This window comes from Geotrypetes seraphini, chromosome 2, assembly GCF_902459505.1.
Source record: "Geotrypetes seraphini chromosome 2, aGeoSer1.1, whole genome shotgun sequence".
Classification (NCBI taxonomy): Eukaryota; Metazoa; Chordata; class Amphibia; order Gymnophiona; family Dermophiidae; genus Geotrypetes; species Geotrypetes seraphini.
The window spans coordinates 495,285,151-495,312,011 of NC_047085.1; the positions used below are offsets into that span (position 1 = coordinate 495,285,151).

Here is a 26,861-nt window from a genome sequence, read left to right on the forward strand (position 1 = left end):
TACTTGTAAATACTATGTTTGCCATGCTATGCTTGCGATGTAATGTCTCACCATACCATGTTTTGTCATATTATGTTTTACCGTGCTTTGTTAACTATGTTTTGCCATTTTTGTCAGACAATGTCCTGCCATGCTATGTTTGCCATCTCTTTGTATAAATATGCTTTATTATGTATGTAAACTTGTAGCCCCACTCTGAGCAATTCTAGGAAAATGGGATATAAAACCAAATAAATATATAAATGAGTTTCTAACCAGATCCTCTAAACCAGGGGTGCCCAAAAATTGTGATCGACCAGTAGATCGACTCGCGTTGCCTTTGCATTCTCTCCGTTCCCTGATGCTGTAATGGGCCAGACTGCAGAAGCGCCGGGCACACCAGCCTTCCCCCCTCCCCCCGACGTCAATTCTGACATCAGAGAGGAAGACCCGGGCCAGCCAATCGAATATAAATGATAATGAATATTTTCTCTGCGTACAGTGTGCTTTGTGTTTTTTTAATAATTTTATTGTTGGTAGATCATTTTGCTCTAAACCTTGTCAACTGCTTTGCTATATTCCATTAGAATTTCTTTTAATGATGTAGGCACTATTGCCAAAAAAGTGTGTGTTGGTTCCCTGGAATTATTTTGGGTATAAAATAGAGCCAAATTCACTAGAATGCTAATTGTCTCAGACATTCCCTTTTGGTTCATCCTTGCTTTGCTTTTTTGTTATGAAGCAAACTATACCACCATTGTTTGGGGCTGAAACTGCCATTCTCTGCAGGTTAGCCTCAATGTGCTTCATTTCTATCTTTTAAACATGAAGACTTAGTGGTAAAAATAACCTACATAAAGAGACACATTAAGACATATAATGACTCTGGCCCGCGGTGTGCTGAAATTTGGCCTGCTAGACAATTTAAAAATTTCCCCTAAAGCTGGCCTGCCGGTACAAGGGCCGCATCATCTGTAGGTCCACGTAGCTTGCAGAGGATTGCTGGTCAGCTGCAGCGATCCTATCAGGCCGCCATAGCCTCAGCTGCGTGGTCCCGTACGCCAGCAGGATCGCGCCTGAGGGGACGTGCAGCTGAGGCTATGGCGGCCTGCTAGGATTGCTACAGCCAACCAGCGATCCTCTGCAGGCCGTGTGAACCTACAGATGATGCGGCGAGAACCTACCTGGAAGAATGTACAGTCCACAGAACAAGCTTAAAAGAAGTAAAAAGAATATACTTAAGTCATTTGCCACAAACCCCCGACTGCCTAGTAGGCTAGACTTATTTGGGGCTTGGTGTTTTATTAGTTGTTAAATTAAAATCTGTTATTAAAACTGTCATTGTAATTACATATTTAATTATGACTTTTTTTGAATTGTAGTTTGGGATCGTAGCTGCCTTGGGCTGTCCTGGCGGTGTCAGGTCAAAAGCGCGCCGGGACAAAGGCACGCGCAGACAATTGAGCACAGCGCGGAGGCGCACGCCGCAGAAAATTACTGTTTTTATGGCTCCGACGGGGGTGTGTGTGTGTGGGGGGTGTACCCCCCCACTTTACTTAATAGAGATCGCGCCGCGTTGTGGGGTGTTGTAACCCCCCACATTTTACTGAAAACTTCACTTTTTCTCTGTTTTTAGGGAAAAAGTTAAGTTTACAGTAAAATGTGGAGGGTTACAACCCCCCCAAAACCCCCACAACGCCGGCACGATCTCTATTAAGTAAACTGGGGGGGGCTCCCCAACAAAACCATCCGTCGGAGCCCCTAAAAACTGTAATTTTCTTTGGCGCACGCCTCCGTCTTGCGCTCAGTTGTCGGCGCGCGCCTCCGTCTTTCGCGGGGTTGTAGGAGGGGAGGGGCTAGAATGCCAGAATATAAGTGCAAAATACAGAACACAAATAGGTAGCCTCTGAGACACCGATACAGAGAATGCCAGATCATCCCCTCACTTGAATGCAAACTTTCCTCTCAGGATTTTGCATGGAAACATTTGTGCTTACAACTCAGTATTTTCAAGTTTGATCACTGTCTTAGTTCACTGTCTTGGAGAACAGAGCCTGGGACCAACATGATTGAATAATGACCAGACAACAAAAAGTAGAAAAAAAATAATTTTATTTTCTATTTTGTGATTACAATGTCAGATTTGAAATGTTTATCCTGCCAGAGCTAGTGTTAGACAGCGAGCGTGAACTAGGATCTACAGGAGAGAGGAAAAATCTTTATTTATTTATTTTGTTTACATCACAGAGCTGGCGTGGGCTTGGAGAGGTTGTAACCCTATACTTATACTAAGGCTAAGGGGTCCTTTTATTAAGGTGCGCATTTAGCGCACGCTAAATCAGTTAGCGTACCTTAATAACAGGACCTCTAAGTACCTTAATAAAAATTCAGCCCACAACTTCGCCTTTTTTTTAGATTTCGGCCCCTTATGTGATTGAGTTTGACACTCCAGACTTAGAGCAACCTCAGTATAACTGAGAAAAGACTAAAACGGTTATTGCTCTTCAGCTTGGAAAAGAGACGGCTGAGGGGAGATAGGATTGAAGTCTACAAAATCCTGAGTGCAGTAGAACGGGTACAAGTGAATCGATTTTTCACTCTGTCAAAAATTACAAAGGAATCTCAGGAACAGAGTTCCAAAAAAAAAGAACCAAAAAAAAAAAAAGTTATAAAGACAGATTCCCTTTTCTAAATATAAATCTAACATTATTTAATTCTAAAAGAGATGACAATAAATTAAAAAACAATTGCAAAGGTTCTCTGACTTGAGATCTGGCCTCTAGAAATGTACAGTATCCCCCGTTTTCTTCTTGTTATTCTCCTTTGAACTTCCACTTGGATCTGGCCGGCACCTGGTCAATATGCATCAAAATATACCCCCGTGTCTAAAATTTTTACCCACCAATTCACAATTCTGTACTTTCTGGCAAGGATCTTTAACTACCAAGCCATCTGACCTCTCCTCTGGCTTTTCCTTAAATCACTTCCTATTCTAGCGACTCTCTCAGAAGCATCCATTTTTTCCAGAGATAAATGCCTGCAACCAAGGCAAAGCGCAAAACCAAAAGAAAACTGCAGGAAAATGCAGCGCCTCAGACAGGAGATTTTCCACATCTGTTCTACTTTGATTTGGGTTATTTATCCTATCTGGTTTTCTAGCACTCTATGTACCAACATTTGGGACCCCCGAGGAAGAAGTGTTTCTTCGAAACACATCTCGTGTCGGGTTCGGTCCACACGAATGTTAGGACCAGCTTTTGGATATAAATATTGCAGTTTACGTATTTATTTTATATGTGTGATATATGTTTTTATGATTGTTGTTGTTTTTACTGGTTTTATTTAATGAATTCCTGGATCTGAACATTTTCCTGCAGTTTTGTTTTGTGCTTTGCATTTTCACAGCAGTTCTTGTTGGGTTTTTTATTTTTATTTTTTGCCTTACCTGCAACCAAGGCAAACTATTCCTTCTAACCCTTTAGCACTACAGTAATCACTGAATAGAACTGGCATTAGCACCGTAACATATGGATCATGGGAAGGGGGGGGGGAGACTATTGTTAAGTTGTCTAGAAAGCACTAGCAGGTGATATTTAAAGACCTCAGACTGTGCAGCATCTGGACCATTAATTTCCATATCAATCAGCCCATACAGTATGTCGAGTTTAAGACATCCAAAAAGAAAACGCACAAAGAAAAATTTATATATATTGGTCTGCATGGTGGTAGCTTTGTGAGGCAGGCGCTGCCAAACTCTGCACGGTATAAATACTGAAAACAAGGTGCCTCCTTCCAGCCATCTTGTGTTGGTACCCTGCCCCTCCCCCCAAAACCTCTGTTGCCATAGCAACAAGATCTATTGGTAAGGCTCACTAAAGAGCCTCAGAGCCCATGTACTCTGCAAGGCTTTGAGTCTCACTCCCTCCGAGTGTTTTTTTGGTTACTTTGAAGACTGCACTCAGTGAAGTTTTGCAGAACACTTGGGCCTGAGACACCACGGTGCGTTTTACCAACACGTCTTATTGCTACTGTTGCTCCGGCAGAGAAAGGTTTGATGTTGGTGGTAGGAGACACGATAATCGCCAGGGTCCACTATAAATGCGCCTGTTTAACTTTCAAAATCCTATATGGTATCCTCCCTCCCTTTATCCCTCTTTCTTGGAATTCCTCAAACCCTAATACCACCAGATCCTCCCACAAATTAAAACTATCCTTCCCCTCGCTAAAAGGTATTTCCCACACAGGAAAGCTAGGGACCTCCTCCACTTCAAAATCACTGAGTTCTGGAACAACTTTACCTCCCCTCTTCGGAACTTGAGCTCTCTCCAAGTTTTCCGCAAACATCTGAAATCCTGGCTTTTCTCAAAAAATGTAAGTCTCCCTCCAACTTAGGAATCAAGGAAACTCTTATATCTTGGCATCCCAAGTCCTCTAAATTTTCTTCACACTTCTACCTCTAACCCTCTGTTGTAGTTCCTTCCTATTTCTCCTACTGTAAACCGCGTCGAGCTCTACGAACGTGGAGATGATGCGGTATACAAACCTAAGGATTAGATTAGATTAGGAGGGAGTGAGGTGGTGGTGGAGTGAAAATGGAGATGACGGTGAATAGGCTTGGACAAGGTTTGATATTGGTAGGGTTGCCAGATTTTCCAATCGGAAAATCCGGACCCCCCTAGAGCCACCCCCCCATGTCCGCCCGTTCTGCCCATCCCTGCCCTGTAATGCCCTAATACCACCCCAAGTCCTGCCCCCCACTGCCTGCTCTTGTCGGGCAGAGAGGAAGTGCGCGCATGCGTGGACTTCCTCCCTACCTGACGCGATTTGAGGCGGCTATTCAAAACCCGGACAAAATGCCGGGTTTTGAATAGTCGTCCGGAGAAATTCGGACGTCTGGTAACCCTAGATATTGGGAGTTGGAAGCTAATGTAGGTAGATACTGGTCCTGAGCTAGGAGAATGGGGCTGATGTGGGGTGGTGTTGCAGAAGGGAACCAATTCTGGGGAAATAACAGATACTGTGGAGAACGATAATATGCGGAAGATTGATATAGAGGAGCAGAGGGATAGATGCTAGGAATTCCCAATAACATATGTTCATTTGATCTTTAGAAACAATTGTCAGCATACCTGTCGGAAACTGAAGTTCTTCAGGGTATATCCTAAGTTCTTATCTTGTATCATAGCATTTGTCTACTTTGTTTTGCTGGTTTTACAAAAATTCTTTCCTTGGAATGGTGCATATTACACCATTGGTAGTATCATTCACTTTTAATTTTACTCACCTACCCTAAACATTTAGTTATGTTGAAGCGTCGCTACTAACATGCCTCAGAGCGATTCTCTTAATATGAAAGAATGATCCATAATAGTAGTACTGTGAAATTACCACTAGGGGATCATTGGTAGCATTTTGACAGCCCAAACCAGGTAGGGCAGGAGCAGAGAGGGCCCACACCTTTCCCATCCTATCAGAGCAAGGAACTCCTGGGTGAGACCTGGGGCAGAATCGTGATCTGATGGGGTAGAGCGGAGGTTTATGTCAGGGTAGTGACTGTGGCATTCGGGGATTGGGAAAGGGTGAATAACCATCATACAGCTTTTTCTATTTTTGGACAACTTATTCAGCTGGGGTAAGCAGTATCAGGTCAAAAGCGCGCCGGGACAAAGGCGCACCCAGACAATTGAGCGCAGCGTGGAGGCGCGCACCGCTCAAAATTACTGTTTTTAGGGCTCCGACGGGGCCTCTTTACTTAATGAACATCATAATGAACATAGAAACAGAAACTGACGGCAGAAAAGGGCCACAGCCCATCTAGTCTGCCCACACTAATGACCCATCCCTACCTTCCTCTATGAAGAGATCCCACGTGCCAATCCCATTTTGTCTTAAAGTCTGGCACGCTGCTGGCCTCAATTACCTGTAGTGGAAGATTATTCCAGCGATCAACCACCCTTTCGGTGAAGAAGTACTTTCTGGTGTCGCCATGTAATTTCCCACCCCTGAGTTTCAGTGGATGCCCTCTCGTTGCTGCGGGACCTTTGAGAAAGAAGATCTTTTCTTCCACCTCAATACGGCCTGTGACATATCTCAAGTGGAAGGATCTCCACCCATCCCTTTAAACAGTGACATCAATACAAAGCAGCTAAGAGAAATGTTAGTAATCTTAGGGAGAGAATCAACCAGCAAGTACCCCCACCCAATATATATATATATATTTGTGCATATTAGTAGCAAGACCTCAAAAGTAATGTGCCTAACTCAAGCGGCCATACCTCTGAAATTATACACTATCATGGTCTAGAGAAGAACAGTACAGTTTCTGTAGTAAAGAGGTGAGATTTAAGCACTTATATAAGGTGTCTCAGAGAGTAAGGGAATATATTTTAAAAGCAGACTTTGGAATGATGAAGCATTTGTTCAGAGAGGGTAATGGATGCAAAACTAGTAACTGAATGTAAGAAAAATATATACAAGCAGAATATTCCTAGCTGCAAAGATATGAAAAAGTCAGATCACTGAAGTTTATGAAATTAGGCCAGGAAATAAACTGAGCCAACTTATTAGATCTTCATGTCCTTGTCAGCCAACATTCTAGGTTTTAATGAGTTTCCTTACAAAATTCCACCTGGTAATGAACAATTAAGTCTTTTCTAACTTTGGACTAATTTAAGGTAGTGGAGAATGACATAGCTCATACCAGCACCATTATATTAAACCAGATGTTAATGACATCACCAGATTTTCTTATTAATCACTGCTGTTGCCTCGAAAAAACCTGTGTCAAAGATCCATTTATAAGGATTGTGGTACTCTATGTAAAGTTCAAACACTCCATAAAAAAGTTAATGCTCATATTATACATTTTCACTCAATTACAGTTTAAATTGTGCATGTGGGAAACAAATCCGAGCACATTTTAAATACAGTTTCAATAAGTTTCTAGTTCTCGATATAATTCTTCCAGAATTTTACACACAGGCTCCTGAACTTGTGGTCTTGCACCTCCAACCTGATCACAGTTCATGGAGGCTATGAATTAGGAGACTACAGTGTTCTTGCAAGAACCAAAAAGATTCAGAAAAAAAAAAATAAGCTGCAAGATGTTTTTTCCTTACACAAAGAAATGATGCCCAAGGTAGCTGCAGCAAAAGAATGGGTATGCATGGACATTTAAAAGTTTTGCCTACTCTAGAAAGCTTAAGTGCTCACTTGTGTAGCCAAAAATCTGTTTGTCAGAGAACTTTGGGGGCAATTTTATGAAGCTTTTTCCTCATGCAAAGGGTGTTTTATAAACTGCCTGCAGGTACACATGCATATTCAGTAGGCGCCCTGCAAGACGGCATCTACTTTTGGGCGATCTGCACACAGGCATCCTCCCAAAGCAAACTGTACCCAAGCTATGTGCAAATTTATCATATGGGAAGATTAGGTAATTACCTTGATCATCTTCTTTCTAGCAGAAAGGCATACGAGCCTTGACCTGTGGGTTATGTACCCCCTACTCACGAGTTTGTGCAGAAGGTATCAACTTACATTTTTTGGCTACACCTCCTCTGCTACGTTGCATAATTTGAATATTGGAAGTTTTTGCTATTTTGATGAAGCGAAATCCACAGAAGAATTTATATGGACTTGGGGAGTTTTTGGGGGGCCCATGAGGCTCATCGGAGGCTTTTGTCTCCCAACTTTTCTTCGTGTGGGCTAAAAAGATATAGAAGTTAAGAACTAAGGATGAAGTAGTATCACTCTGCTAGGGGACTAGTTTTGTTTATGAGTAAAATATCGGTATGGAACCCCCCCACTCAGCTCAAATCTGCTTCGATATCAAAAGAAACTGTTAAATAACTTGGTAAAATCTTCACATGTAAACAAGGTGGAACCCAAACAAGGCACCTACCTGAGTGCAACTAGCACCAACACCAATGTGACCACCTTACTCTCCTGTTTTATTTTTCTTTTAAATGGAAGTGTGTTGCCAACATGGGGCACTCTCCTAAAGAGACTCTCCCCTGGATACTGTGGAGACCTTCAGAGTATTCAACACGCTTCAGACCCTGGGACAGCAAAAGATCAAGCATAATACAGGAAATACATAGCCTGAGGCAGTAAGCAAGCGAGATGACAACCTGATGGGGGCAGGATGTTAAGATTCATATTAGAGAATGACATGGGGACAAATTTTTCCCCGTCCCTGCAGGAACTCAAATTCCCCATCCCCGACCCATTCCTGTAAGCTCTGCCTTAACCGCACAAGCCTCGAACATTTATGATTTAAAAAGTGTTTGAGGCTTGTGCAGATGACAATGGAGCTTGTAGGGATGGGGCAGGGACAGGAAAAGAACTTGCGGGGATGGGAAAATGAGTCTCTGTGGGGCCAGGGAAAAAAATTTGTCCCCGTGTCATTCTCTAATTCATATGCCTTTCTACTAGAAAGATTATCATCAAAGTAAGTACCTAATTTTCCCTTCTAGTATAAAAGGCACACGAGTCTTGACTAGTGGGATGTACCAAAGCAATCCCTCCAGCCTAAGGCAGAGCAGATGAGCCTGCTTTCAAGCACAGAGAACTAAAAATGACATCTGCTTGCACCTCCACTTCCACTGTAAAAACTTAGTGAACATATGGAGAGTGGACCAAGTGGCCGCTCTACAAATCTCTTCAGGCGGTACCGCCTGGGACTCCGCTCACCAAGCAGCTACACTCTTGGTAAAGTGCGCCCTCAGTGAAATCAAAGGTTGTTTACATCACCCGATGTACCCTGAAGAAATAGCCTGACAAATCCAACTTGAAATGGAAGCCTTAGATGCTGGCCTCCTCACACGGCTAGGTGAAATAGCATGAAGAGATTATCCAACTGGTGAAAATCATTCATGACTTCCGCCAGTCACCCCCCTTCTATCCTGGCTTCACTGGAACTTCTAAGAGGCCTCTACTGAGTTCCTCCTTGGTTACCTATAGTGCCCCTAACACGTTGAGAGGTCTAAAACGCCCTTTGTGGGTAAGAGTCTGCAGCAGTCTGACAAAAATGTCGAGACCTGTGAAAGGAACCATGCTCAGTTGAAGCCATTCTGTGGGCAGAAATAGAGAAGGGCCGAGACTTTGCTTATGACCCAGAAAACATCTGCTACATCCACCCCAAGGCCAGAAACTGGGGGTAGGCATCGTCCTTTTCCACAGGAGCCTGATGAAAATGAGTGTGGACCACAAGAGAGGCTACCACAGCTGCTTTCAGTTCCAAAGTCAGTGCCTCAAACTGTCTATTTGAGAGCCAAATCCAACCTGTGGTCCTGTGTTATCTTTTAGGACCACCCTACCCTCACCGGGAAGTTTGAAGGGTGATCTGCACTACCATGGAATCTACGTTAAGAAAAACAAAACTGTCTGAAATTCCTGAGCCATTGGATACAACTTAGACATGGTCCTTGCCATCCCACTGCTCTCACAGCATCATGGTGATGTCTGGAAGAGAAGGAAAGCAGGTAGACAGTGGCTTAACATTGCTCATGATTGTTCTCTGAACAGCAGTGGTCTGTGGAGAATCTAATTTTAGCAGCTGCAAGGATTCGCCAGTAAGGCCGCCAGTTTAAAAAGATAGTACACCAGTGGACCCTCCCCTTAATCTGGGATCATTAAAGACGCCTGATCTGGGATCCGTCATCCTCCAAGACCAAAGACTCCTCCAAGACCAAAGCATCAAATCTGCCCCCTCCAGTTATTCCAGTCTCCCTCTGATTGGACATCTAGAGACTGCACAGTTCAGAGGCAGAACTGCCTGAGAGGAAAAAAATCCCCCTGAGAAACTGAAGTGAAGATGGACCCAGATAGCCCATTTACGCTTCAAACATCAGACGGACAAAAACAGGGGTAAAGCTGGGTGGGGGGACAAGCATTAAACCCCGTGCCCCTGCGTACTCTCCGAGGGTTCTGTATGCCTGGACTTCACCAAAAATGGTGAGTCGCTGTCTGATGGGTCAAGAAAAGGGAAACCCTGCACCCAGAGGCTCTAGACTGGCCAGAGGCTGCCTGAATGGAGCCCTCATATGGCACATAAAGACTCCTCAGATGACCATCCAGCACCAATCTGTTTCAACCTCCATGCCACATGCCCCGAGTCCATATTTTTTTTTATTTTGAGCAAAATCAAAGGGTTTGAAGTGAAATGAGGCTTTTAAAATGTAGTATTCCTGTTGGTGAGGTTCTTTCTGGGGGGGTAGAGGTGTTGATCATGACCGTGGAGGACATAAGAGTCCAGTCCTCCGTGGTAGCTTGTTACTATTGTAAACCTTGTATTATGCTTTTGTTGTACCTGCTGTTGTCACTGTTTAATAAAAAGATTTAAATATAAAACCGGGACCAAAAATCCAAGATGACCGCCTTGGATGCACAAGGGATCAAAGTGCCCAAATCACGGGGAAAGGGTTTTTGGAAGTGGGGAACCTACATACTGGCCCCAGAAAACCCCTCAAAACTGAGAATTAAAGGACCCCCCCAATTTGTCCTATAGAGTAACAGGCTCATTACTCACAGTGTAGCTGGTGCTGTGCCTCTCTCGGTCAAGCTGGACAGTTGGAGACTTACTACCTCAGACAAGCATACTAAAAAAGAACCTGCTTATTTCTTTTGGCTGTCACTCAGACCGTGTTAAGAGCCCGAACTCTCGACCCTACAGCTCCTCATCCTTCTTCAAGGTGGGGGGCGGGGAGATGCAGCTGACACCTGATAAAGTCCTAAGGACCAACACAGATGCCCATCGGCCTGTGTTCAGCCACAAGAATGTCCGCAGACACAAAGTGCGAGCTGAGCTACAAGGGGAACAGGTCCCTGAGCTAATCCAGTTAGTGCGGGCTGACCAGGTAGGCCCTCCCAGCTACAGAAATTAACTGAGTGTGTCCGTGTACAGGTAGAGCTGCTTCAGGAAAACTGAGCTGCTCTAATGCAGCAGAAAGCCTCTCAAGTGGTAAAAAATAATACCTAAAATAAAAGCAGAAAAACATAGCAGAGAAAAAAATGACACCTTCAACTAACAAGTAGAAGGTTGAACTGGGCAGTGCAGAGGTGGTGGAGCTGAAAAATGTAAATTGATATCTTCTACACCAGGGGTGCCCAATAGGTTGATCGTGATCGACCGGTAGATCGCCAAGGCAAAGCGAGTCGATCGCGTAGCCCATCCCGGGCTCCGTGATAGACTCACTTTGCCTTGGCAATCTACCGGGCCAATCAGTCTTCCTCTCCCTGACGTCAATTCTGCCTTCAGAGAGGAAGTTCTGACCAGCTAATCGCTCCCTGGCTGAGCCGGAACTTCCTCTCCGACGACAGAATTGATGTCGGGAAGAGGAATGCTGGTTGGCCCGATGCAGGGAAACAGGGAGAGCTTGGGGCGGTGGTGGAGGCTTTGGGGCCTGTTATCCGATTGTGGCAGTGACTTGGGGAAGGGCAGGGAGAAAGAAAGAAAGGGGGCAGGCAGGGAGACAAAAGGAAAGAAGGGAAACAGAAAAAAACCAAAGAGGGCATGAAGAGAGAAAAAAGAAAGGGAGGCAGGGAGAGAGGAAGAAAAAGTTGGGGGAGGGAATGAGGTCTGGAGGAGAGGAAGCATAAAGGCTGAAAGGGAAGAAAGATTGGATGCACAGTCAGAAGAAGAAAGTGCAACCAGATATTCGTGAAATCACCAGACAACAAAGGTAGGAAAAATGATTTTATTTTAAATTTAGTGATCTAAATGTGTCAGAATTTATATCTCCTGTTAATATCGTTTTTTAGCACAGGAAGCCTATAAGCATCGAGAGCAGCACTGGGCATTCAGTGCAGCTCCCTGCACTAAAAACTGCTATCGTAGCTTAGTAAAAAGGGAGGGGGTACTTGTCTATTTTTGTATGGTTGTTACTGAGGTGACAGTGCATAGAGTCATCTGCTTTGACCTCTTTGAAAAAACCCTGGAATAGGAATGATAATTAACATTTTCTATGCGTACAGTGTGGTTTGTGTTTTTTTAAAATTTTATTGTTGGTAGATCATTTTGACTTGGTCATTTTAAAAGTAGCTCGCAAGCCCAAAAAGTGTGGGCACCCCTGTTCTACACAAACTCAGGAATAGTTGTACATAACCCGCTGGTCAAGACTCATGCCTTTTGCACTAGCAATACACATACATTTAACCTTCTGGGAAGCAGAAAGCACAGTTACTTACCGTAACAGGTGTTATCCAGGGACAGCAGGCAGATATTCTTAACACATGGGTGACGTCACCGACGGAGCCCTCGGTACGGACCTTTTTAACTAGAAGTTTCTAGTTGGCCGCACCGCGCGTGCGCGAGTGCCTTCCCGCCCGACGGAGGAGTGCGTGGTCCCCAGTTAGGATAAGCCAGCTAAGAAGCCAACCCGGAGAGGTGGGTGGGACGTAAGAATATCTGCCTGCTGTCCCTGGATAACACCTGTTACGGTAAGTAACTGTGCTTTATCCCAGGACAAGCAGGCAGCATATTCTTAACACATGGGTGACCTCCAAGCTAACAAAGAGGGAGGTGGGATGGTTGGCCATTAGGAAAATAAATTTTGTAACACAGATTGGCCGAAGTGTCCATCCCGTCTGGAGAACGCATCCAGACAGTAGTGAGTAGTGAACGTGTGAACTGAGGACCAAGTGGCCGCCTTGCAGATTTCCTCGATGGGCGTGGAGCGGAGGAAAGCTACAGAAGCAGCCATAGCTCGGACTCTGTGGGCCGTGACAGTTCCTTCCAGTGAGAGACCGGCCCGAGCGTAGCAGAAAGCAATACAGGCAGCAAGCCAATTGGAAAGTGTCCGTTTGGAGACAGGATGACCCAAACGGTTGGGGTCGAAAGACAAAAAGAGCTGAGGGGATGTTCGGTGAGCTCTGGTACGGTCAAGATAGTAAGCAAGGGCACGCTTACAATCCAGCGTGTGCAACGCCTGTTCCCCAGGATGCGAGTGAGGCTTAGGGAAGAAGACGGGTAGCACAATGGACTGGTTGAGGTGAAAAGCTGAGACCACCTTGGGAAGGAATTTAGGGTGGGTACGCAGAACAACCTTGTCATGGTGGAAAACAGTGAAAGGTGGGTCGGCAACCAGTGCATGCAGTTCGCTAACCCTCCTGGCAGAGGTGATGGCAATTAGGAAAAGCACCTTCCAGGTAAGAAGCCTGAGTGAAGTTGTGGCAAGAGGCTCAAACGGAGGTTTCATGAGAGCTGAGAGAACCACATTCAGGTCCCAGACGACAGGAGGAGGCTTGAGAGGCGGTTTGATGTTGAAGAGCCCTCTCATAAATCTGGAAACCAGAGGATGAGCCGTGAGGGGTTTTCCGAGAATAGGCTCGTGAAACGCAGTGATGGCACTGAGGTGGACTCTGATGGAGGTGGTTTTGAGGCCAGCGTTGGACAGCGAGAGCAAATATTCCAAGACAGGTTCCACCGCCAAAGAGGTGGGTTCTTGATGATGCCGGAGACACCACGAGGAGAATCTGGTCCACTTCTGATGGTAACATTGGAGAGTGGCCGGTTTCCTGGAGGCGTCCAAGATGAGGCGGACCGGTTGAGATAGATTCTCCGGAGAGGTCAGCCCGAGAGAAACCAAGCTGTCAGGTGGAGGGAAGACAGATTGGGATGCAGTAGAGACTGATGCTGCTGTGTAAGCAGAGTAGGAAACACAGGAAGAGGAATGGGCTCCCTGGAGCTGAGTTGAAGCAGGAGGGAGAACCAGTGTTGACGAGGCCACCGAGGGGCGATGAGAATCATGGTGGCGTTGTCCTTGCGGAGTTTGGACAAGGTCCGCAACATCAGAGGAAGTGGAGGGAAGGCATAGAGGAACCGATTCCTCCAGTCGAGCAGGAATGCATCCGGAGCCAGACGGTGAGGAGAGAAGAGTCTGGAACAGAATTGGGGCAGCTGATGGTTGTGAGGAGCTGCAAAGAGGTCCACCTGTGGAGTGCCCCATCGAGCAAAGATGGAGAGCAGAGTCGGAGGGTCCAACGTCCACTCGTGAGGTTGAAGGATGCGGCTGAGATTGTCGGCCAGAGAGTTCTGTTCGCCCTGGATATAGACCGCCCTGAGAAAGAGATTGCGGTCCGTGGCCCAGGTCCAGATGCGCAGAGCCTCCAAACAAAGGGGGCGAGATCCGGTGCCGCCCTGCTTGTTTATGTAGTACATGGCGACTTGATTGTCTGTGCACAGGAGGAGGACTTGAGGGCAGAGGAGATGTTGGAAAGCCTTGAGGGCGTAGAACATGGCTCTGAGTTCCAGGAAATTTATGTGATGACGACGCTCCTGTGGGGTCCAAAGTCCCTGGGTGCGTAGGTCGCCTAGGTGAGCTCCCCATGCGTAGGGGGACGCATCGGTGGTGATGATCATAGAGTGAGGGGGCAGATGAAAGAGTAGACCCCTGGAAAGATTTGAGGAGTTCAACCACCATTGGAGAGATTGCTGAAGAGATGATGTCACAGAGATGGGATGAGAAAGAAGATCTGTAGTCTGTGACCATTGGTTGGCGAGAGTCCATTGAGGTGTCCTGAGGTGGAGTCGCGCCAGAGGAAGGACATGCACTGTCGAGGCCATGTGACCCAGAAGGACCATCATCTGTCGGGCAGGAATGGAGGGATGCATGAGTACCTGACGGCAGAGATGGAGCAGGGTCTGTTTGCGATCTGAGGGGAGAAAGGCCCTCATCAGCGTGGTGTCCAGGACTGCTCCGATGAATTGAAGTCGCTGGGTGGGAAGCAGATGCGACTTGGGGTAGTTGATCTCGAACCCCAGGAGGTGGAGGAGAGAGATGGTGTGATGAGTAGCTTGTAGCACGAGTTGAGATGAAGGTGCTTTCACCAACCAATCGTCCAAGTAGGGGAACACCTGGAGGTTGTGAGACCTGAGGAAGGCCGCCACCACTATCAGGCATTTGGTGAAGACTCTGGGGGAGGAAGCGAGGCCAAATGGTAGTACTTTGTACTGGTAGTGGTGGTGTAGTACCTGGAACCGCAGGTAGCGGCGAGAGTTCTGATGGATGGAGATGTGAGTGTAGGCCTCTTTGAGGTCCAGGGAACATAGCCAGTCGTGTTGAGAGAGAAGAGGGTAAAGTGTGGCAAGGGAGAGCATCCTGAACTTTTCCTTGACTAGACACTTGTTGAGGTCCCTTAGATCGAGAATGGGACGGAGGTCTCCCGTCTTTTTGGGTACAAGGAAGTAGCGGGAGTAGAATCCCTGACCCCTTTGATCTGGAGGTACTTCTTCGATGGCATTGAGAAGGAGGAGGGATTGAACCTCCCTCAGGAGGAGGGGGGTTTGAGAGGAGTGAGAAGCAGACTCTACGGGAAGGTTGTCCGGTGGAAGAGTCTGGAAGTTGAGAGAGTAGCCGTGGCGGATGATGTTGAGGACCCACTGGTCTGACGTGATGACTTCCCAACGGCTTGAGAAAATGGTGAGACGACCCCCTATAGGCTGTGGAAGAGGCAGCGAGGGTGGATGACTGGCTATGCCCTGGAGAGAAGAGTCAAAAGGGCTGAGATTGTTTAGCAGGCTGAGAAGGCTTAGAGGGTTGAGTGGCCTGAGATCGAGCCTGGGCATGGTGCTGCTGTTGGCGGGGTCGCCGAGATTGTTGAGGAGGCGGATTGAGTGGCCTGGCTGAGAACCTCCGCTGGTAAGATGATTGAGGCCGATAGGGTCGAGCAGGCGGAGCCTTCTTTTTCGGCTTGATTAGGGTGTCCCACCTGGTCTCATGGGCCGAGAGTTTCTGGGTGGTGGAATCCAGTGACTCTCCAAAGAGTTCATCCCCGAGACAGGGGGCGTTGGCCAAACGATCCTGGTGGTTGATGTCCAGGTCGGAGACTCTGAGCCAGGCTAATCGGCGCATGGCTACGGCCATGGCAGAGGCCCGAGAGGTGAGCTCGAAGGAGTCGTAGATTGAGCGGACCATATACTTTCGCATCTGGAGAAGACCAGAGATGTGCTGTTGGAATAACGGGACCTTGCGCTCAGGAAGGTACTTCTGGAGGGCAGATAGTTGTTGGACCAAATGTTTCAGATAGAAAGAAAAATGGAAGGAATAGTTGTTTGCCCTGTTGGCAAGCATGGCATTCTGGTAAAGCCTCTTGCCAAACTTGTCCATGGTCTTACCTTCTCTGCCAGGAGGGGTAGAGGCATAGACACTGGAGCCCTGAGTCTTTTTTAAGGTAGATTCCACCAGAAGGGACTCATGGGGCAATTGAGATTTGTCGAATCCAGGAATAGGAATGACACGGTAAAGGTTGTCCAGTTTACGGGGGGCTCCCGGTACCGTGAGGGGATTTTCCAAGTTTTTATAGAACGTTTCCCGCAGGATGTCATGCACGGGAAGCTTGAGGAACTCCTTAGGAGGTTGTTCAAAGTCTAAGGCCTCTAGAAAGGCTTGAGACTTTTTTGAGTCAGATTCTAGAGGAAGTGACAGGGCAGCAGACATTTCTCTCAGAAATTTAGAAAAAGAGGACTGCTCTGGTTTGGAGGTGGCATCGGGTGCCGATGGTTCCTCATCAGATGAGGAGGGATCCTCCTCGGTACCGAGAGGAGTGTCCTCCCATAAGTCAGGGTCCCTGACCTCTGGTGCATGTCGAGACACCGGGGTGGAGGGCGCGGTATGGCGAGTCTTGGACAAAGACTTTCCAGAGCGCACCGAAACGGTACCAGGGGAGGAAGACCGGCGTCTATCACGGTCCCGAGAAGAGTGCCGTACCGCCTGGTGCCGAGGAGGATCCAATGTGGCCTGAGAATGAACCACTGGATCGCTATGAAGTTGTTGGGCCGAGAGGATCGGCATGGAGGTGTTCACCGGTACCGAAGGGGTGGACACCGGGGGCTCGGTACGGGGCTCGGGCCGGTCTGGTACCGGAAGGAGCGGTGCCAGGATAGTGGGCAACAGTTGTTCAAGTTGTTTCTTCAACTGCTCCTGGAGTTGAGCCTTTAAGATGGCCGAGATACGGTCATCGAGGGGTGGCATCGGAACCGCTTTCTTTTTCTTCGGTTCCTTAGATGCCGCTCCACGCCCCGGCGATGAGGAGGCCGATGACGAGGCACTCACCGAGATCGGGGCGGAGCGTTTGCGGGACCGGTGCGATGCCGGTAAGGACGGTGTCGCCACCGTAGCTGGAGGGCGCTCGAGGGAAGAGGAAGGCTTCTTAGCCGGCTTACCTGGCGCCAGCGGCGCCGATGCGGGGTCGGTCGGTGTCGAGGTCGACGGTGCCGATTTTTGAGGTACCGCCGTTGAAGGTGAGGAGTCCATCGCCGACTCGGTACCGAAGAGAAGAGTTTGTTGGATTCTTCGGTTTTTGAGAGTTCTCTTTTTAAGAGTGGCACAGCGGGTGCAGGAATCCGCCCGATGCTCCGGACCCAGACACTGCAAACACCAATTGTGTGGGTCAGTTAAGGAGATCGGGCGTGCACACCGCTGGCACTTCTTAAAACCGACCTGCGGGGGCATGAAGGGGAAGATAGCCTCCGCAAAATCGAAGCCCGAGGCCTGTATACTGGCAACAGGCCCCGCCGGGGCAAAACGAAAGAAAAAGGGAAAAAGCAAAGTTTTTTTTTTTTTTGCAAATCAAAGAAAAATTAAACCCGAAGGTAAAGAAAGAAAAAATAAGGAAAAAAGCGCGAGCGGGAAGGCAAAAAAGTGGTTTCAACGGCCGTTGAAAAAACACACGCGTCTTCTTCGCTCCGCGGAAACGAAGAAACTGGGGACCACGCACTCCTCCGTCGGGCGGGAAGGCGCACGCGCGGCCAACTAGAAACTTCTAGTTAAAAAGGTCCGTACCGAGGGCTCCGTCGGTGACGTCACCCATGTGTTAAGAATATGCTGCCTGCTTGTCCTGGGATAAATAAATTTATGTGAACATTTGGGTATTAAGGGGGAGGAGACACTGTATGAGACTAACAAACACACTTATGTCCCTTATAAACTCAGCTCCTTAGCTCAGGAAAGCCTCTTTTTTTACAGTACGACAAGAGAATAAACAGAATCAATCTGTAAAGAAATTATAAAAACTTAAAGCCTCATTTACTAACCTGTGTTAATATACTGTTTTAAGACACAAGTAACAAGCCCTGTTTTTCTCAATTGGGTGCATTAACTAAGCACGTGTTAAAGCAGATTTTGATATTTAATCATGTACTCTACACAGTTGCCAGCTGCAACTGGTCAATCCTATGGATTTGAGTTATCTATTAGTACTAGGTTACCCTCTTCAACTCTGACAGCTGCCACCTGTGCTTTATTGTCAAGTAAGTTCACCTATTCCAATGATCTCTGAAGCCCTGTGACAGTAAAAACCCCACAGTTTGACATACGCTTAATAGTAAGGCTTTTTTACTGCTTCTTCTTCTTCCACAGGGGTTACAAACCCAGTGTTATCATCGTGCCTTTGTATCGCTCTATGTTACGGCCGCACCTTGAATATTATGTGATGCTGGGTTCTTTGTTAGGAGTCACTGCCCAGGAAAAGAATCTAAGTGTCATTGTTGAGGATATATCGAAACCCTCAGTTCAATGTGTGGCAGCAGCCAAGAAAGCAAATAGAATGTTAGGAATTATTAGGAAAGGAATGGCAAACAAAGATGAAAATTTTATAATGCTCTTGGATTGCTCTATGGTATACAGCCAAAACTTGAATATTGTCTGTGTGCAATTCTGGTCACTGTATCTCAAAAGCATACGACCCTTAAAAAAAGATATAGCGGACTAGGACTAGGCGGCATGCGATGAAGCTACTAAGTAGTAGATTTAAAACAAACCGGAGAAAATATTTCTTCACACAACATGTAAAATTCTGGAATTCGTTGCTGAAGAATGTGCTAAAATCAGTTAGCTTAGCAGGGTTTAAAAAAGGTTTAGATAATTTCCTAAGAGAGAAGTCCATAGGCCATTATTGAGAAGGCTTGGGAAAATCCACAGCTTATTCCTAGGATAAGCAACATAAAATCTGTTTACTACTTGGAATCTAGCTAGGTACTTGGGACCTGGGTTGGCCACTGTTAGAAACAGGATACTGGGCTTGAAAGACCTTTGGTCTGTTCCAGTATGGCAATTCTTATGCAGTTCTGGTTGCCCCCATCTCAAAAAAGATATATCAGAATTAGAAAAGTTACAGAGGATGACAAAATGATATAATGGGATGGGATGACTTCCCTATGAGGAAAGGCTAAAGCAACTAGGGCTATTCGACCTAGAGAAGAGATGGCTCAGGGGAGATATGATAGGGGACTATAAAATATTGAATGAGTAGATGTGAATCACTTGTTTACTCTTTCCACGAATACTAGGACTAGGGGGCATGTGATGAAGCTACTAAGTAGTAGATTTAAAACAAAGTGGAGAAAATATTTAATCATTCAACAGGTAACTAAACTCGAATTTGTTGCTGAAGAACACAGTGAAAGCAGTTGACTTAGCGGGGTTAAAAAAAAAAAAAGTTTGGATAATTTCCTAAAATAGAAGTCCATAAGCCATTATTAAGATGGCTTGAGGAAATCCACTGCTTATTCCTATTATAAGGCAAGCAAGCCATACTACTACCTCTTGGTAGGTTTTGATACAGTGGACCACTCACTTTACTTCTCAAATTAAACAAACTTGGCGTACAGGGTATGGTACTACAATGGTCTTCATAATTCCTAGAAAATAGAACATATAAATTTTGGAAAGTTAAGAAATCCCAGGAATGGAAGGCCCTCTGCGGTGTTCACCACTATCATCTGTGCTGTTTAACATCTACTTGAGAGCTTTGGGAAATAATCTGCTCTCGACCCGAGATCACATCCTCTTCTACATAGATGATATCTTCATTATTTATAGCTGAAGACTCATTATATGATACCCTACATTTCTTGTAAAACATTATTGATGACCTAAGTGAATGGATGACGAGAAACTTCTTCAAACTCACCATAACTCACTACCTAGCAACGAGTTAGAACTGTCCACAGACAAGAGACTAAAGATAGAAAATTCCTCCAAAATATTGGGAGTTACACTAGACTTGAACTTAACATTCAACACACGCCACCTCTTTGGTGAAAAAATTATTTAAGATGAGAAAGCTGTGGACAATAAGAGCAGTCCTAACCCAGGCCAGTTTCAGGACAATAGCACAATCTGTCTTAAGACTATACCTGGACTCATGTAACTCATATTGTGGCATTACAGAAAAAGAGCTCAAGAGACTATAACTATTACAAAACACTGCCGCCAGACTAACTGTCAAAATGAGATGGTACGAATTGCACTGGCTGCCAATGAAAAAATGAATCCAGTTCAAAATAGCCTGAATGGTTCACAAAGCGATCTAAGGAGAAAACTCAAATGAGGCACGATGGACCTCTGGTCTGACCCAGCAGAGGCACTCCCTATGTCCTTATGACTAACTTCTGATATCAAACTCCCACGCTCCTCCTTCAATTCACGAGTTTTGCAACATTTTAAATTATCCTACCTGTCACTTCAACAAGTTCGATGGACCATAATATTTGAGGCTACCTTTGAATACCAAGGACCTCTTATCTGGAACAAACTGCCAACATACCTAAGACAACCCACCACTTCCAGAAGACTGCTTAGATTCCTTGTAGAGAACTGCGGTATACAAGACACTGTATTGTATAAGCAGCATAAAATCTGTTTTTCTCATTGGGATCTTGCCAGGTACTTGTGATCTGGGTTGGCCACTGTTAGAAACGGGATACTGGGCTTGATGGACCTTCGGTCTGTCCCAGTAAGGCAACTCTTATGTTCTCATATGTCTGATTTACTGTCATTACTGATGATTGCACTCAAACTAATATTTTGCTTATGAAGAAAGATCTTCAAAATAGAGAATGACATGGGGACAAAGTTTGTCCCCGCAGGCTCCGTCTCCGCCCCATCCCCATGGACTCTGTCCTCATTTGCACAAGCCTTGAACACTTAAATCTTTTTATTAAAGCTTAATAAGGCATAATATTCTGTACAACCTTCTCAAAGAGTCAGATGCCTGTGTTTCTACATCTAGGAGGCTAATTGGAAAGTCTTTCAGACATGGGTGTAGAAAAGAACCAACACTGTGTAATAATAATAATAACAGTTTATATACCGCAATACCGTTAAGTTCTATGCGGTTTACAAAAGATTAGTGGAGTACAAGTTGAGTTGACGTACAAGTTGAATTAACTTAAGGGATGTGGGGAACAATGGGGAGAAAGGGCAAGGGAGGGGAAAGAGGGAAGTGGGTTAACTGTCTAGGTATTTCAGGAATAGGTGGTTTTGAGGCGTTTCCTGAATACCTCATAAGTGGTGGGCAATAGGAGTTGTTCTAGGTCTTTACCCCATAGAGCAGCCTGATGTGAGAGAAGATGCTCATGGTGTTTTTTTAGTTTGCATCCTCTAACCGGGGGAGAAACGAAGTGCGAGTGGGAACTTCTCTTGTGTTTGTTGGCTGAGAAGGAGAATAGGTCAGTGATGTATTTAGGGGTTAGACCGTAGAAAACTTTAAAACAGAGGCAGGTGAACTTAAACTTTACACGAGCTTCCATCGGCAACCAGTGTAGCTGTTTGAAGTATGGCGTCACGTGATCGAACTTCTTTAGACCGAAGATTAGTCTGACCGCAGTGTTTTGCATTAGTTGTAATCGTCGCATATTATTTTGGGGGATTGCTAAGTAGACGATGTTACAGTAGTCGAGTTGACTTAATACGAGGGATTGTACCAAGATTCTGAAGGCAGAGTTATCAAAGTATGCTTTAATGGATTTAAGTTTCCAGAGGGTGAAAAAACTCTTTTTGATTAGGGAGTCCACCTGATCTTTCATGGTGAGGCATTGGTCCAGAGTTACACCCAGTATTTTAATGTTTGTTGATGTCTAGTGGGGTTTTGGTGTCAAGAGGGTGCGGTGAAGCGATAAAGAATTTTGTCTTCTCAGTATTGAGCTTGAGTTTGAAGTCTGTCATGCAATGTTCCATCAAGTTTATGGCTTCTGATGCTTTTGGAATTGTTTCCGAGATAGAGTTGGCAAATGGGATAATAATTGTGAAGTCATCAGCGTAACTGAATAATTTTATCCCCAGCTGGGTTAATTGAACGCTCAGTGAGGTCATGTAGATATTGAAAAGCAGAGGGGATAGTGGGGACCCTTGCGAAACGCCGGATGGGTTGCTCCAGGTGTTGGAGAAATCATTGTTGAAGTGTAATGGATAAACGGGAAAATAAGTGTCTTTTAAATGTTGGAAATGCTCCTTGATGGCAGCAACAGTGGATGAATCTGTTGCAGTAACAGTAAGATGCTTAAGCAACTGGGCACATGATGGATGGACAGATGTTGCAGACAAGTCTTGTTGCCACACCAAAAGCAAACAAGATACAAATGATATAATTTAACAGTAGTTCATTAAAGCAGCTTCTGCAGTTTTCTTAATCACTGAATTCAGTTGCCAGTTGTCCAAGATATGTTAAAATTTTACTTATTGATTTTATAGATGCTGGTTCTGTTTAAAGCTAGTCTCAAGATTATTAGAGAATGACACAGGAATAAAGTTTGTCCTCATCTCTATGTGTTTTGTCCCACGGATACCTATCTCTGTGTCATTCTTTACTCCAAAGCCATTAACCCAAATTATAGTACATAAAAATCCAATCTTGGTAAGGTAACATGATTAATTGTTGTGTCTAACTAGAAATATGCACAGATTGACACAGCATATGTACTTTTAGCTAGATTAAACAAGGCCTTCACGTGAGCACAAATCAGGCTAGGAAGGAAACCTTTATGTGTACATACAGTTGCCCACATAAAAGCCATATGCAAACTATCTGGACATTTGGTGCTTGCAAATGTGGGCTTTGCAGATAAGCATAAGGATTCCTGGCATGATGCTTTAGTGAGAACCTAGAGCATGAAGTAGTGGAAGCTTTACATTCCTTAAACAGATGGAAGCTGCAGCTAAATAATCACTGCCTACAGGAAACAAAACAAAAAAAATCAAAGGAGATTACCCGAGTTTAAAAAGCTGGCTTATGAAGTTCCATGGTGCATATAATAAGTGTAAGGGAAGTCATGCAAAGGGGTGAAAGTGCAGTGTTGAATTTAAGCCTCAGGAGTATACTTTGGAAATGCCGACACTTGGAAAGTACAAGGGAAGAAATTAAAAATAAGGTGGTGCAGTGGTTAGAGCTACAGCCTCGGCACCCTAAGGTGGTGGGTTTGTATCCCGCACTGCTCCTTGTGACCCTGGGCAAGTCACTTAATCTCCATTGTCCCAGGTACATTAGTTAGAGTGGGAGCCCACCAGGACAGTTAAGGAAAAATGCTCAAGCGCCTGAATAATTTGTAATCCACATAGAATTGAAGGATATGCAGAATATAAATTATTTAAAAAAAAAAAAAAAAAAGTGGGAAGCAACAGTGCAATAAAGAGACAGGATAAGTTCAGAATGAAGGGAAGTGACTTGTGAGAAAAAAAAAAAAGCCCAGCTCCGCTTTCACCATTTCTCTCTTCATTTGGCGAAAGGTCTAGAATGAAAGAAAACTCACTTTCCCATCAGTCTGTTTTAGTGCACTCTCTTTAGAGACAGCTGTTTTAACAGCAGCTGTCCTAGTTACAGGAAGGGGTTCAGACTTGCAGGCTGGGTCGGCTGACTCGACTTTTGCCACCTTGGCCTAGACGGAGACAAAAGGCAGATGATTTTAAACCAAAATATGCAAAAGCAAAATATGGGGGGGGGGGGGGGGAGGAATAACTTGTTAACTGAAGGCAAATAAGAGACAAAACCAGGACAAGCAGGAACAACTTCAAGTAGCGATAGTTAGAGTGAGTGACATTCATCACAATCCCATCAGGCACAGAACCATACAGCTATTCTCTACTCCTGAAAGAATTCTGTACAAAATACATTTTAAAATACTGCATAAATTTTGAAAATTCGTTGTCTATTGTATTTGTGTGTGTGTAGAATTCCATCACAAAGGCATGGTCTTTTCTGCTCAGATCTGAAGTCTTTTTTTTTTTGCTCAGGTCGACACCCTTACCCCTTCTAAGGCACCGACTCCACCACAGATCTCAAACCCACCTCCAAGCTTATTCTTTTGAATCCTGCTGTGGCATTCTCCCAGATCTCTCCATCTCCTCCCCCCCCCCAACATATCCACCAAACCTGGCCTCTTTCCTTTCTATAAACCATGTTTGGCCTCCTCTTTACCCCCCAACTCTGTGTAGTGTCTCCAACCCATGCACATATCCCTCCTTTCTCCCTACCTTCAGGCATATCCTACACCCCGATGCACACACTCTTCCAGTTTTTCCCCTATTATACACATCCCTAGAACACAGCCTTTTTTCTAACTAGCAGCCATCATGTAGGACAAACTTTCTAGCAATTTCCCTAATATAACAGCAGAGGCGATGAAAAGCATGTCACCCTTTACCGCTTGGCCTTTACTTTAGAGAAAAGGCAGCAGAGTGGATATTTGACAGAAGTCTACAAAATACTGAGTGAAGCAGAACAGATAAATGTAAATTGTTTATCCTTTCAAAAAGTACAAAAGACACTCTATGAAGTTATGTGGCAATATGTTTACTGGCATTTGATGTACCGCCTTATCTTAGTAAAAAATTGTATACTGCCTTGAACTTCAACAGGTACTCTAAATATGTTCCCCAATCTTAGATTATATAATTAGGCATGTCTTCTTCAACATACTAGGGATTTGCTTTTAGACTTGGATGACTGTACTCTGTCTATGGAAAAAGATTCCTTTACTCTGCTGCATCTTGTTTATTTATTACAAGTGGATACTAAGAGTTCCTGTACATCTAAGACATTCTGTGTTTTCATCTTCAATGGTTATGGCACATACTTCTATCATTGTGGATGTCACAGGCTAAGCAAAGTGATCATATCCTGTTTTGGGAAATGTGGGTTTTTCCCCTAAGTTTGGATACTAAAGTTCATCTTTATTGGGCTCAAAGAGATCTGCTATTTTCATGATTTTCTCATAGATGGACCATGCCACTCACCTGAATACTTATGACTACATTTGCAGGTCTCCAAGATTGAAAAATATGCATATATATACACAACTGGCCAAGTATGTTAGATACATGGGACTGAAAGGTTTTCTTTGTAGAGACTAATAGAAAACTCATGGATTTTTTTTAATGCAACCTCTCCAACAATGTCGGTGTTGGGTTTGACGAAAAAGTTGGAAGATCTCCTTCCACCTCCAAACTATGCTGACCTAGCTAGAAAATAGGAGCTGAATTTGGGAATCTCAACCTCAACAGATATTTTAGCAGCACTGAAGTAGATTCCTGCATGAGTGACTAATGCAACTTTTAGGAAATATCATCATCACACTATACAGGAGAACATATTTTTTAGCAACAGGCTTGTAGGGCAGTTTGCATTTCTTCTGCTCTGTCTTAAGTGTGGTGAAATGGAAGGGATGCTCTCTTAAACATTATAGTTCTGTCTAAAGACATTTTTGAAGAGGTACACTCTGTTACTTGGAGATCCTGCTGCAGAAAACTATTACCTTTTCCCCTAGGGCAGGGGTGTCAAAGTCCCTCCTCGAAGGCTGCAATCTAGTCAGTTTACAGGATTTCCCCCATGAATATGCATGAGATCTATTAGCATACAATGAAAGCAGTGCATGCAAATGGATCTCGTGCATATTCATTGGGGAAATCCTGAAAACCCGACTGGATTGCGGCCCTCGAGGAGGGACTTTGGCACCCCTGCCCTAGGGCCTTTCTATTTGGTCTGAGCTTAAGTTTTAGATTTCATTGTAAAGAAGCTTGCATGCTTTTGAGCAAAGTTTGTATTATGGCATTGTGAAAAGGATACATTTCTCCAGACTTTTGCTAATTGTTTGGTCCAGATTGCTTAACTACTGCTTGTTTATAGCAAGGCACCATTGCAAGCTGTATTGTTTTGACCAGCTAAATACAAGAATGGAGACCTCTGATGCAGGCTATAGGTCCAAAACATGTTTGTGTCAAGTTTTTTTTTTAGTTGAACAATAAAGCATTTCATTACATTGGGTCATCTTCATTGTTTTTGTCCAAATCCTCTTGGATGGTAAGTAACATAGGGTGGGAGAGTGGTTTGGGAGTGAGATGACAGGGATTTTTTACATGGGAGGTTAGAGTCCAAACCTTCTACAAAATCAGATAACACTGCTATGAGACCGGGAAGGTGAGATAGATGGGAGAAAGATAGCTGGATGTAGATGAGGAGTTTGGGATAAGGGTACGGTTGTTATATAACAAATACATTACACAAATCTGATTGTGCAGTTTCATGTTATTCTTTATTATTACTAAATAAAAATAATTTTAACTAGATAATGCTAGACAACAAACTACTCGACTGTATACAGAAGAACAAAGTTTGCATATTGGGTCAGAACTAAGGTCCATCTAGTCCAGTACCCTACTTCTAACTGTGTTCAAGCCAGACCACAAGTACCTGGCAGAACCCCACCAAAAAGCAAAATCCTATGCTACCAATTCCAGAGATGAACTGTGGCTTTTCCCAGATCTACCATAATCATCTATGGTCTTTACCTCCAGGAATTTGTCCAAATCTGCTTTCAACTCAGCTACATGATTGCTCGTACCACATCCTTCAGCAGTAAGTTCCAAAGCCTAATGTTACACTGAGTGAAAAAAAATATTCTATTTGTTTTAAATATAACACCAATTTCATAGAGTGTCCCTTGGTCTTTGCACTTTTTGAAGGAGAAGATCAATTTGCATTTACCTGTTGTTCCACACCACTCAGGATTTTACAGACCTGTGTCATCTCTCCTCAGCTGCCTTTTCCCCCTAAATGTGCACTGATTTTGGTATTTTGTCATTGCTGGCCTGAATATTTTATATACTTTTCAT

General features: G+C 44.7%; 1 protein-coding gene across 12 annotated transcripts in view; it reads right to left on the reverse strand.

The window, feature by feature from the left end:
* Positions 1 to 26,861, reverse strand: part of MAP4 (microtubule associated protein 4) — a 421,944-nt gene that overhangs the window by 40,582 nt on the left and 354,501 nt on the right. For 9 of the 12 annotated variants that reach the window (XM_033931948.1, XM_033931947.1, XM_033931950.1 and 6 more), the window contains one exon: positions 23,504 to 23,629. The exons of the other annotated variants lie outside the window; for them this stretch is intronic. In XM_033931948.1, coding sequence (XP_033787839.1) covers positions 23,504 to 23,629 — 126 coding nt within the window. The remainder of the gene's footprint in view (positions 1 to 23,503; positions 23,630 to 26,861) is intronic. 12 annotated transcript variants of the gene reach the window in all.